General features: G+C 41.1%; 1 protein-coding gene across 1 annotated transcript in view; it reads right to left on the reverse strand.

The window, feature by feature from the left end:
- The window catches only part of Dusp16 (dual specificity phosphatase 16), a 77,335-nt gene that overhangs the window by 33,264 nt on the left and 29,811 nt on the right, over positions 1-14,260 (reverse strand). Inside the window, exon 4 of the mRNA XM_060384305.1 lies at positions 12,865-13,003. Coding sequence (XP_060240288.1) covers positions 12,865-13,003 — 139 coding nt within the window. The remainder of the gene's footprint in view (positions 1-12,864; positions 13,004-14,260) is intronic.

The raw sequence follows: 14,260 nt of genomic DNA on the forward strand, positions 1-14,260 counted from the left end.
TACAGCCCAGATCTACCATCTCACTGCAAAAATTAACAAGTTCTTTAAGTAGGGGAACCAAATTCATTCAGACAACCCTGTCTGCTCTTCTGGTACAATTAGGATGTGAAGACAACAGTGGGGTCAACAGTATCTACAACTTCCTAGGAAGGGAGGAAGGAGGACTCTGCTTCCAGCAGCATGGAAGGAGAGTCATTAACGAAGCCACATTTGTTCGCTTATTACTTGGAAGCCAGAGTTCCCAGTTTGAACATTTAGCCTTACTGCCCTAAACTCCAACCTAACATTTCAACCCTCTTTGGTCACTTCAGTTAAAGAATCTATGGATATCTAAAAAATAAATTCAAAGCCAAAATCTTCCTCTTTATGTCTGCATTTGCTTCACTCCAATCACCTCGGCAGCATTCACTTGAGACACTGACACAGAATGTCCCTCTTCCACTCTCCAACCACACTATGTAGTTTACAACCTCATGCCTCATGCTTGAATTCAGTAGTGGCTCTCTCAAATCCATCTGTTCTTCTTAGTCATTTCTTTCTACTCTGCTGCCAAATTAAATTACAAAATGTTTTGATGTTATTCCCTAACTATTCATAAAATAAAATCTAAAATACCCAGGCAATCTAATTCCAATCTAATATTTAGACTATTGCCCCTATCACCCACCTACATGTACCTAACATAGAAGACTATGCTTTCTTATTTAGATGGGCCTCTGTTAAGTCAATCCGTACAATTCATTTCATACATTCTTCAAAACCACAGGCAAGCACAAGTTACACCTCATCTACAGAAGTATATTCCATTTTTTTTTTTTTACTCTGGCCAACAAAACACATTTTTTATCAAAAGCTTGTGAACACACACACACACACACACACACACACACACACACATATATATATTCACTGCTAAAATAGTAATACAATCTTCCTGTGGTATTAAATGTTGACAGTTTATATTTTATTTCATTGCAATAAAAATATATATGCTCCCCTAAACAGTTGGCCTCTGAATATGGTCTTAGAAGTTCTTTCTTTTAATTTAAAAAAAAATCAGATTGGGAGACTGGGTGCTCAGAGGTTAAGAGCACTGACTTCTCTTCCAGAGGTCCTGAGTTTGATTCCCAGAAACTACATGATGACTCACCACCATCTATAATGAGATCTGCTGCCCTCTTCTGGTATGCAGGGTAACATAGAGGCAAACATTGTATAAGTGAGTGAGGGAGTGAGAGAGTGAGTAAAAGAAAGAGAGAAAGAGAAAGAGAGAAAGAGAGAGAAAGAGAAAGAGAGAAAGAGGAAGAAAGAAAGAGAGAGAAAGAAAAAAGAAAGGGAGGGAGGGAGGGAGGGAGGGAGGGAGGGAGGGAGGGAAGGAAGGAAGGAAGGAAGGAAGGAAGGAAGGAAGGAAGGAAGGAAGGAAGGAAGGAAGGAAGGAAGTTAGTTTTGATTGATTTGGTTGGGGGAGAAGATCAGAGAAGTCTGTGGAGCTGGTTTTCCTTCCACCTTGCATGGTTTACAGATATTCAAAACTCAGGTTTCCAGGCTTGCGTGGAAGGTACCTTGGCCTGCTGGGCTGTCTTGCTGGAGTTCTGAGCCAGCCTGGGCCATGTGCAACCCTATCTTTAAAACCACAAAACGCAATCAAACAGAAAGTGATTTCTATAAAATTCACACTGGTGGTTGAGCAGAACTTATGAATGACCTGGTAACTGTGAATGTGTGTGTTTTGACGTGCCTTAGTGCTCAAGCTATAATTAATTGTGAATAACACTGTTATAATCACTTCACTTAGTGCCTAACATATAATTAGGATTCAATAAATGTTTATTGAATCTTTCCTTGTTACAATGAAAAACTGTTGATGGTCACAAGTCTTGTATATTTTTAGTATTCAAAAAGGATTTCCTGATTCCATTCAAAGACAAAAGTTACACTGGCATGGGTGGGGGCATAAAACCTGTTTCCTATTTGTAGACTACAATGTCCCCAAAACTCTCAGCATTAGAGAGAATGCACAGAGCAAGAAAATAATCTGCTACCCAAGGAAAAAAGGTAGATCTAGTGAATGCCTCTTTGGTCAGCCAAAAGCAACACAGTATCCTTAAACTTCCTCGTCAGGGAACTTTTATAAAGACTTAGCAAGTCAGTTTTCTCAGCTATCCTCAGTAGCTCAAGATTCCACAACAGTGTGACTGGCAGCCCTATCTTTGGGGCACATCCCTCAGGAAACCTCTAGGACAATGGTTACAATCACATCCCGAGCAGGATGAATGAGGGCTGCTGGAAGTGCCTTAAGTGGTCATCAAAGTACTATGAAATACGGCTATAAATCAAGATAACTTATGAATCAAGAGAAAAAGCAAATGTTAAGTTTTTATTCCAGAGAATGGTTACTTTAACGAGTACACAGTCACAAATCACTCACTATATAAATCATTTCTAGTACCTTTCTATGTACAGCTCAAAACTTCCTACTCTACTCCCAGGCAAGCTCTCATGACCATCTATGTATTGAATTCTTAGTAATAGTCTTTAGCTGGGTCTGGTGGAGTAGGTCTGTTATCCTACTTATTTAGGAACTAGGACTGGAAAATTATAGGTTAAAGGGCAGCATAGGCAATTTAGTGAGATCCTGTCTCAAAAGGAAAATGTAATAGCTGTGAGTATAGCTCAATGACAGAGCATTTGCCTACTATGCATTAGGTCCTAGGTTCAATCTACAGTAGTGAAAACAATAAAACCTCTATGAACAACTTCAAAATTTCATAGGAGACTTCAAAAAGCAGCAAAGGAAGAAAATGATCCCTATTCAATAACCCAAGCAATAATAAAAACGAAAACACACACTTACATTTAAAAACAACAACAAATTCATTCAAGAGCCTAGTACAGTGGTGCACACCTTTGAACCCAACACTTGGGAGGCTGATGCAGGCAAATCTCTGTGAGTTTGAGGCCAGACTGGTCTACACAGGGGTTCAGGACAGCCAGTGCTACATAGAGAGACTGGGTCTTAACAAACAAATAAACAAACAAATCATTCAGGGAGCATGTACTGTAATATGGACACAATTAGGCAAAGGAGGCCCTTTCTGGAGTCAACAATTTAGTGATACAAATCTTAGCCAAATAATCATACAACATTAACCTATTGTGGTTGGTAGCTAAAACCTGGTAACCAGCAGAAGGTATAAAATTACACTGAATGTAAGAGACACCTAGATAATGGCAGAGAAAGGACTCCAAGGCAGAGAAGAAAAGGTTTTCTGCGGAGGTCCAAAGACCATGAGGCTGCAGAGTCAAAGGAAATGGGATAAAGATTGATGATATGAAAAGAGGGAGGGGAAAAGAAAAGAGAGGATGAGAAGGTGGGAGGAAGGAAGGAGTGATATAGAAGAGGGGAGCAGAGCATGGAGAGAGATAGGGAGAATGGGGAAGGGAAGAGGAGAGAGGAAAGAAAGTGAAGAGATAAAGTGGCTTTGCTAAAGTCAGAGAGGCAGACAAAGGCAGCCGCTGTTAGGCTTAGTTAGGGATTCTATAATTTATCTTAAGATTACTAACACATATCAAACTGAAAAGTGAAACAATCTGGAAATAAACTGTACTTAACTTTGGCTCCAACTCTGCATAATGGACTGGAATGTGGCAAGACAGAGGATGTGAGACAAGTTAGAGGTTCCTAGAGCATTCTGGAAGGTTGAAAGTGTTAGCTTGACTGAGGTAACAGGAGATGAAGACTTCTTACAGATGGAAGAAAAAAGGCCTGGTGATTGAGAGGTGACAGATGTCATAGCCAAGTCTTTGACAGCTCACAATGCCCACATCTAAAAAAAAAAATCTTAAAGAGCTTATATAATTTAGTATCAATTGTCTCAATTCCCATTTCTTCCCCTTTACAGAAAAAAAGATACTCCAGTCTCTTCACTAATCCTCCATTTTCGTTGCTGTTTATTGTTTTTAAACATTAAGTTATGAAACCCAAGCTGACTTTGACTTCATAATCTTTCTGTGTCAGCCTATAGAATGCTGGAATCACAGGTGTGTGCCACCATACCCACTTTATGTAGTGCTGGAGACTACATCCAGAGCTCTGTGGACACTAGGCAGGCACTGCACTAACTGAGCTATCTTTCCAGCTCCTGGCTTTTAAAAAAATTAATGTATTATTTGCAAAAGAGGAGTGTGTCATGGCACATATATGGAGGTGACAGAACAATTCTGTGGGGTTAATTCTTCTTTTATGTGGGTTTTGAAGATTGAATTCAGGTCACGTGTGTGTGTGTGTGTGTGTGTGTGTGTGTGTGTGTGTAACAGGAGCCTTTCCCCACTGAACTCTCACTTCAAACTTCTCCACTCAATTCAAAGGAACCTGCACACTCAAATGTTTCTGTTATCAAGGTTCAACTAAAATTCCATTGCTGTAAGTAAATCTTCCCGTTTCCACAGACGACACATGGAATCATCTCTTATCACTGTATCATATGACACATGCTCATGTGCTTTCCTTTGTTGCATTCTGTTTAGACATATTTCCCAAATTAACCAGGAGACTCTTTTTTTCTTTTTATGTATTTATTTAATCACTGTACAGCCTGATCCCAGCCCCTCCCTCCTCTCCTCCCAGTCCCAACCTTATCCCCCCACCCCCACCCTGGCGCCATTCCCTCATCTCCTTCTCAGAGAAGGGAGGCCACAAGAGAACCAGGGAAGCTCTTTAGGGCAGGAACAAGCCTTTGCTCTCCCAGTGGCCCCTTCCCTAGAGACCAAGCCACAGCACAACCACAAATATGCCCATCAAATTCTGAAGGCCCACAGGGGAAAAAAACCAAATATGCCAAGATCTGGCATCTCTCCAGAGCGTAATGACACAAGTGGGATAAGACAAGACTGATGTCACTTTGTCTTTCAGGTGCTTTTGTTTGGCTTGTGAAAATATCAGAATGAGGAAACGAGTTACGACTTTAGCTGGCTCTGTAGCCTATTTCATGAAAAGACACTCTCAGGCACTTAGTCACTGGTAGCTAGGAAGTGACAAACACATTGGCAGGTAACAACTGCAGGAAAGACAATCTAATTTCAATAATTTAATGAAAACTAAGACTCAGAGAACACGGGGCAAATATATGGCAACAAGTAGGCAACAGTGATTCTTTTTCTTCTAGTTTTCTTGAAGTATTACTGGCAAGTAAGACATGTTCATAAGCAATCACCTGATAGAAATTTTGAAATGTTACCATACTTGATGAACTATTTTTGCAGATATAGTAACAACACACCCTGTATTCTCTTAGCAGATTCCAAGTATATATTATTGACTATGTCTGCCATGTTGCATCCTCTAGACACCTATTCAACTCAAAAAGTTTGTACCTTTCGACCAACATCAGTCCTATCACTCCCTCTACCCTTTCAACTGTTTTCCTTTTGGGCTTGTTTATTTGCTTCTGGTTTGTCGAAACAGAGTCCTACGTAGCCTGATGCTTCTGCCTGCACTTCCCCAGCGGTGTGATTGCAAGCATACAGCCCCATGTCTGCCCTGCAGTTCTCTGTCTTACGTGTGAGCGAGGGTGATGTAGCACTTAGCCTTCTGGACCTCACCTCGCTCAGCAAGATGCTTCCTGGTTCATGCTATAGGAAATACCATGCTTTTTTTTTTTTTTTCCAGTTTTGAGATTGACTCTGGAACCTCATCTGTGTTAAACAAATGTTCTACCACTGAGCTGTAACCCTCAGCCCTTGGTTTCTAAGGTTAAATAATTCCATTGTATATGTATACAATGTGTGAACACCTATTTTCCGTAACTCAGTCACTTTCAGTTTGGGGTTTTGTTGCCTTTTTTTTTTTTTTTTTAACAAATTGTAACCAATTCTGAATAACTGGAATTCTTTTACTGAAATGTACTTATTTTAATCTCTTATCAGATATACAAGTTTGGGTATGGAATGACTGAAAATGTTTTTATTTTCAAAGGAGAAGCATCATCAAACGAGGCAATAGAATTGGTAACAACAGCACAGACTATCCCCTCGTAACAAAGACCTTGTTCACAGTTGTTCTTATATCAGTTAGGAGCAGAGCAGATGGCAGACCTTTATTCATCCTAGCTTGAGGCCTGGCTTGGTGGCCAAAGCTGTCTTATGCCTAGGACTCAAAATCCAATAAAATCAAATCCAGACAGTGCAGCGCGGAAGGAGGAAGACAGAGGCCTGCAGACCCCCATGTCACCCAAAGATCTGCCCTCCAGTACACGGCACAGGTAGGCCATAAAAACCTGATTGCTCACACACTCCAGAGCATGGATGGAGGATGTTACCCTGGGGCCTGCCAGTCTCATGGCCAGCCTGCGGCTGGAGCCACCATGATGGTCAGATGGGAGAAAAAGAGAAGTGGAGCAGCTGGAGCATTTGAAGAAAGATGGAACTGGAGACTCAAGGGTGGAGAGGTATAGCCTGTTGTGAATGGCCAGCCCTGACACTTGGGGACATGGTTAGGTCTCAACCCAAGCTGGCATGAGGACCATGTCTTGAGTCTGAGTCTATGGCTACTTAGCGTCAGGGGTCTGTGTCAATGTCCGTGGCTCATATGGCCACTAGAGACATAGGGATGCCCCTGGTTGGGGCAGCTGCCAGGGAACACCTGTATGTCCAGGGGCTGTGGAGAAGTGGCCCCGCCCCTCACTGGATGTAGTACTCTGGAGAGCTGCCCCATCTTTCCCAATGCAGCACTAGATAGAGCTGGTGCACCTCTCCTGGGCAGAACAGTAGTGCTATCCCTGGTTGAGAGGATGCCAGTGAGTCAGCCCTGAGGGTAAGAGCGAGGGAGAGCTGACCCGCCACTCATCTACCTTAAGGTGGCATGGAGTGAAATGATGCCCCACCGCTACCATGCCCCGCACCACCTGCAGCAGTTGAGAGAGCTGGCCCAGGGATCATGAGAGCAGGAGAGGTGGCTCTGTCCCTTCGCTGGCTATAGCACTCAGGAGAGCAGCTCTGCACCCGGCGCGGGCAACACAATGAAGCTGGACCTGATGGCAAAGACACCAGTGAGCCAGCACTGAGGGTGTGAGAGTAGGAGTGCTGGCTCCGCCCCTCACAGGCTGCATCACTTGGGAGAGTGGGACCTTGAACCTTGACTGCGCAGCATAATGGGGTTCTGGAAGCATGGGTGCAGGTGAGCCAGCCCTGAGGACATGAAAGCAGGGGAGCTCCTGCTGATCTTAGCTGATGGCAGCATTGGGTAGTCTAGCTGGAACAAGCTAGAGCGCTCACCCTGGTGGAGCACATAAGAAAGAGTTGGGCTAACCAATTCTACTACCACCCAGGCCCAGGTCCAGGGCTCTGAGATGGCTACTCCAAAATTTATATGTGAATGGTTGGGATGCATGGAAGGGCCAGTCCTGCTGTTCCAAAGCTTCAGGATCTCCATGAGACGGGACAGCAACTAGGAGGAGTCCAGATGAGGATCCAATATTGATGGTGTCACAAAAGCCAAAGATCTTGATCCAGATCAATGACTCACTGCAATGAACATCTGCAAGTGAAGATGTGTGGACAGAGGGATATTCTGTGGATACACTACAGCTTCCACAATGAGATGTTTTCTATGCTTTGCTTTGTTGTTGTCATTGTTATTGTTTATTTGTGTGTTTTTATTTTGGGGGAAGGTTAAAAGGGAAAAAAGCAGATATGAGGGGGTAGGGAGATGAGCAGGACTAGGGTACATGATGTGAAATTCACAAAGAATAAATAAAAAGTTTAAAAAAAAAACACAGCACAGACAGCAAATCTGTAACCAGAAAAACTGAGTTCTATTATGTTTTCCTTGGGAAACAGTAATAATTCTGTTAAGCAGAAACTTAATAGTTATTAACAGAGCTATTAAATCACTCTAGACCCTTTAAATACATAAAGACTTAAAATACATCTGTTCACTTCAATCTATACTAGATAAAACATTCTCCAAAAAAAAGTATTTGCTCTTTAATCACAGCAAACAGTAATTTAAGATCTTAGCTGTGTTTAGAGACTTAATGTTTATAAAAGCTCTTAGCAATGTACCTAAGACTATATCTCACAAAATACTTAATAATAGTATTTAATTACTCAAATATATATAGGATTAAGCAGATATACTTTTATTTGATGACCCCTCTGGCTAAAATAATTTAATACATTGTGAAGATCATGACTCTAAATCTCTAAAAGGCTGAGAGTTACTAGAAAAGGTCTTTAAGAGCAAGGCACAGGCAGGTAGGTCTCGGAGTTCAAGGCCAACTTGGTCTGCAGAGTGAGTTCCAAGATAGTCAAGGCTACACAGAGAAATCTTGTCTCAAAAAAACAAAACAAAACAAACAAACAAAAAGGTCTTTAAGTAGAAGTTCCCTAGGTTAGAGAGGTGGCTCAGTGGTTAAGAATACTGGCTGTTCTTCCAAAGGACTCTGGTTCAATTCCTAGCACTACATGGCAAATGTCGTGGTTTACATAAAAATGGCACCCATAAGCCCTTAGGGAGTAGCACTTTTAGGAGGTATAGCCTTGTTGGAGTAGGTATGGCTTAGCTGGAGGAGGTATGTCACCAGGGGGTGGGGTTTGAGGTTTCAGAAGCTCAAGCAGAGCCAGTGTGTCACCCTCTCTTCCTGCTGCCTGCAGATCCTGACATAGTACTCTCAGCTACCTCTTCAGTATCATGTCTGCCTGCATGTTGCCACGCTTCCCACCATGAGGATAACAGACTAAACCGCTAAAATTATAATCCAGCCTCAATTAAATGTTTTCCTTTGTAAGAGTTGCACTGGTCATAATGTCTCTTCATGGCAATAAAACTCTAAGAGAGCAGATCACAGCTATCTGTAACTCCAGTTCTAGAGGATCTGGATACCTTCCTACAGACATACATGGAGGCAAAACACCAATGCATGCGAAATAAAATAAATACATTTTTTCCAAAGTAAGAAAAAGCATCCTAGACCAGGCAGGAGTTGGCATTTGGGAGGCGGGGGCAGGAATATCTCTATGAGTCTGAGGCCAATCCTGTTTATGTTGTCCAAGACTACCAGAACTACACAGAAAGGCTGTCACACACACACACACACACACACACACACACACACACACACACACACACACTACAGAAAGGAAAAGAAAAAAAACTTCCAATCTAGGCTTAAGAAAATTCTAGAAATACCTGTAGGTATGAGCCATAGGCATATAGTGAGAACTTGGAAAAGTCCTGAACCACTATCTGTATGTGAAAGAGCTGAAGTCCATGACTCATCTATGAGCTTTATCTGCTGTACAGTTATCCTGTCCCTCATTACAGGACAGAAATGAGCTAGGGCTATTGCTGAGTGACACAGCACTTTACTCGTGCTTGGTTTCTATGATCACAGAAAACAAAAAGAAAGACTATGACTATGTGGGCCTATCCTCTCCTTCCTTCTACCCTTCCTTCCAGAAGCAATGGGATGATTAGATTAAACCCAGGATAAAACATGTTAAACACATACCCTACCACTATACCACACCCAAAGCTGCCCTTCTGCTTTTATCAGTGGGGAAAAAGAGCCAGGCATGGCTACTCCTACCCATAACTCCAACGCTCAGAAGGCTGAGAAAGATGACTAAGAACGAATGCCATGCCAGCACGTGTTGGTAGTGTATGATAAAGAGGCAGGAGCGGAGACAGGAAGACTATGAGATAGGTGTCAAGACCCTTTCTAACAACAACAGCAGCAACAAAAACAGGATAAGGAAAGGTAATAATAATACTGTTTATATGTATGTTATCTTTTAAACTACTTACTATCAAATTAATCCATTTCTGCATATTTTCTATGTTAAAAGAAAAATGAAAGCCTGAATTAAAGGGTGTTTTTTTTCTCTTATATTTATTTAAGTTCTATGAAATAAATCTAGCACTCTTTGATAAGGACAACAGCAGAAAGACTAAGATAATAAAGTGATCAACAGTGGGTAAACAAAGCCAAGAAACAAATTTGCTTTTTAAAGTTTCCTTAAGATTAAACCAAAATAGTTGATCATAAGTCAATGTTAGTAACTGATTATTTTGTCTTCTAGTTCATAATAATGATAGTTTTCAAAAAGACTGCTGAACCATATTTCACATTTACTATCTATTCACACAAAAAATATTCTCAGAGTAAGTTGAATATCTATTTTTTGATAGATGGAAAAGAAAAACAAACTTGATTCTAGTTAAAAGACTTTTCTAAAGACATTCAGACATAAGCAGCAGGGATAAACATGGCCCCTGTATTTCTCAGCTTCAAGGAATGTGTCAACAAAAATGTTAGGAACTTAGGGTAGCAGTGCAGTCTCACACCAAGTCAACAGAGGACCTGGACTCCTCCATAGCACACACTCTTTTTTTACTCCTCCAGTCTTGCTTTTCTTCCTTTTCTCAATAGTTAGGGTTTAACGTATTATCAAACACTGAAAGTGGCTCTTACAGCCTATCTCTCCCTTCCTTCCAAGCTTGAGTTCTGTGGGGCAAGCAGCAGGAATAAGTGCTGGATCCAGCACAGAGGAGAACAGCTGCATCCCTGTTCTACCTTCAGTGACTTCTAAACCTACCTTACCTGATAACTCTACCATTAACTCAGCACTGCACACAGCTAGGACACATCTCTTGTATAAAATGGGAATGCGAGATTCTGACTCAGTGTGTCATAAGGTCAGTCCAGCTGGTTATACTGAACCCTATTCTTCCTTGTAGCCCAGTGGCTGCCTCTCCCAAAGCCACACATGATTTTTAAGAACCTTCTTACAAAACAAAGGAATGCCTTTCAGCAAAGGGAATAAAGGACTTGTAAGACACCTACACTAGAAACTCACTGTGAACAAACCTACAGAACGGCTGTCTGCTGACCATACTGTCAAGTCAGAGCTCCCTACCAGAAAAGTGTTTAAAACAACTAAGGTGGAATATCCTGACACATAAACTCTTTTAAAAACTGGGACTAGGAGTGTAATTCAGTTAATACTGTGCTTAGCATTTATATTTTGAGACTTTTTTCTAAGCATTAAAAAAAAAATCACACACAGAAATACACATGTAAATAAGTTTTAAAATAGTCTACCTAACAATTAGAAGAAACAATCTGCACAATTTGCTCCTCATTTCATTATTCATATGCCCAGGAAAGTGAGCTTATATCTGCAGTCTCCTTCAAGTGTTTTCAGTAAGAGTCTGACAACGGTAACGCTGGTCTGGCTCTGGCCAAACAGTAAGAACTAAGATGAGATGTGGATCACTCAGTGTTTTTACACAGCAGGTACATAGCAAAATCATCAGACAAAAGCAAGTGGCTATATGTGACATTTCCGGCTAATAAAACACAAAGAGGCTTTTTAGCCAGATCATAATTCACTGACCTGTCCTGGTTCCTGTTTTCTCCTTCTTCCAATGTCCATCCCGTTTGTCTTTCTGAGTGAGGATTGATCATCTTACCCAGGGTCCTCCTGCTTGCTTAGCTTCTTTAGGTGTACAGATTTTAGTATGTTTATCCTATATTATATGTCTAATATCCACTTATAAGTGAATATATACCGTGTGTGTCTTTCTGCTCCTGGGATACCTTACTCAGGATGATCTTTTCTAGATCCAACCATTTGCCTGCAAGTTTCATAATTTCCTTGTTTTTAATTGCTGAGTAGTCTTCCATTGTGTAAATGTACCACAATTTCTGTATCCATTCCTCAGTTGAGGTACATCTGGGTTGTTTCCAGGTTCTGGCTATTATGAATAAAGATGCTATGAACATGGTTGAACAAATGTCCTTGTTGTGTACTTGAGCATATTTTGGATATATGCCTAGGAGTGGTATGGCTGGATCTTGAGGTAGCACTATTCCTAATTGTCTGAGAAAGTGCCAGACTGATTTTCAAAGTGGTTGTACAACTTTACATTCCCACCAGCAATGGAGGAGAGTTCCCCTTTCTCCACATCCTCTCTAGCATGTATTAAAAACACTACCCAGCAGTGTTTCAAAGCAGATGCTGAGACTCATAACCAAACTCAGGTTAAGAGTGCAGAGAATCTTATGAAAGAAGGGGGAGATAGGAAGACCTAGAGGGGACAGGAGTGCCATAAGGAGAGCAACAGTACCAAAAAATCTGGGCACAGGGATCTTTTCAGAGACTGATACTCCAACCAAGGCCCATGCATGGAGATAACCTAGAACCCCTGCTCAGATGTAGCCCCTGGAAGCTCAGTGTCCAAGCTGATTCCCTAGTAAGGGGAACAGGGACTGTCTCTAACATGAACTCAGTGGCTGGCTCTTTGATCACCTCCCCCTGAGAGAGGAGCAGCCTTGCCAGGCCACAGAGGACAATGCAGCCAGTTCTGATGAGATCTGATAGGTTAGGGTCAGATGGAAAGGGAGGAGGACCTCCCCTATCAGTGGACTTGGAGAGGGGCTTGGGAGGAAATGAGGGAGGTAGGGTGGAATTGGGAGGGAATGAGGGAGGGGCTACAGCTGGAACACCAAATAAATAAATGTAATTAATATAAAAATAAAAATAAAAAAGAATTCACTGGCCAAGCTAAGCATGATGGTTCATACCTATAATTCCAGTACTAGGGGAGCTGAGGCAAAAGGACTGCTTCAAACTGGAGGCCAGCCTGGGCTACATAGTGAGACCCTGCCTCAAAATCAAACAAACAAAAAGCAAAGCAAAACACCAGTAACTAATTTAATGTGGAAGAATAACAGTATTCAAGATCAATGGAACTGTTACATCAATCAAAAGCTGTAAATCACTTTATATACCAGTTGTGATACTGCTTATATACAGTGAAATAACAGACTGTGTATCCTTTCCACTGTATCCCAGACTCACCTGCAAGCAGGTGAACAGAGTTGAAGCTCTTCTCCAGTTTACCCAGAAGTACAGTGAGAAAGCAGTCTGACGACAGAGAAGCAACATCTTGGGAACTCTGATCATAAACTACCACCTTCTGATTGCAATCAATGTCAACCTAAAATGCAAATGTGAAGCTTGTTAAAAAGGAAGGTGCGAGGCTGGCATGTCAATGCACACCTGCTATCCCAGCACTTAGAAGGTGGACGGAGAAGAATCAGGAGTTCAAGGTCATGCTTACCTAACACAAATTCAAAGCCAGTCTGGGCTACTGTGACCCTGTCTCAAAAGGGAATTAGAGAGCTGGGGATGGTTTGAGAAAAATAATCTAATAAGCATTGGCTCTATAGGAGCTCACATTTTACTGATTTTGAAACAGTTAATGGCTTATTTTCTATTAATAACTTGAATAATAATAAGATTCAATCAATTTACTGGATAAAATTAGCACAGAACTGGTTACGTGCTTGTATGCTACTTTTCAAAGGCAAAATTGATGCTACTTTTATGGTGTGCTGAAAACTTGATAATATAAAAGGGTAAAGTTCACAAATGATTAATTTGCAAAATAAAAATAAAACAAAACAATCTTTCACCTAAAGAAACATTTGTTAAACTAATTCCTGCAGGAGATATCTTAGCATGAAGACCTGAGATCAGTCCTTAGCAGCCATACAAAAATGTCGAGCATAGGATCTCGTGTGTGGTGTGTGTTTGAGAGAGAGAGAGAGAGAGAGAGAAACAGAGAGAGAAGGAGAGGGGGAGGGAAGAAGAGTGGATCCCTTGGGATTCACTGCTTGCCAGTCTAGCCTAATTGCAGAGTTCCAAGCTAGAAGGAGACCTCAAAAAGAGGTAGATTCTATTTCTGAGGATAATATCCAAGGTTTTCTTTTAGCTTCCACACACACACACACACACACACACACACACACTGCTATGTCACAAGAAAAAAAAACAGCAACATACTAAAAAATGTACTTATCAGGAGTTCGAGGCCATTCTTAGCTATAACTGTATAGCAACTTTGAGAACAGCCTGAGTCATATGAGACCCTGTCTCAGAAAAACAAAGGGAAAGGGAGGAAGAAACAGCTTTCCCCAACATATAATTCATTATCCCAGTAATAATTCTTTCCTGAACATATCTTAACCAATATTACCACATTTAATGTTACTTCTACTTCTAATAATTAGTTCTTACTTTCTTTTTAAAATATTTTTTATTTTTAAAATTTTTATACATTCACTTGTATCTCTTACTTTCAAAGAATATAAAAAGAATGACTTTCAGTGTCTTTGGAAATAATACAAAATGTTTAAACTGATAAAAATATTTCATCAAGACATTAATACATCAATAAACACAGCATATGTCC

This window comes from Meriones unguiculatus, chromosome 5 (assembly GCF_030254825.1).
Source record: "Meriones unguiculatus strain TT.TT164.6M chromosome 5, Bangor_MerUng_6.1, whole genome shotgun sequence".
NCBI classification, from domain to species: Eukaryota; Metazoa; Chordata; class Mammalia; order Rodentia; family Muridae; genus Meriones; species Meriones unguiculatus.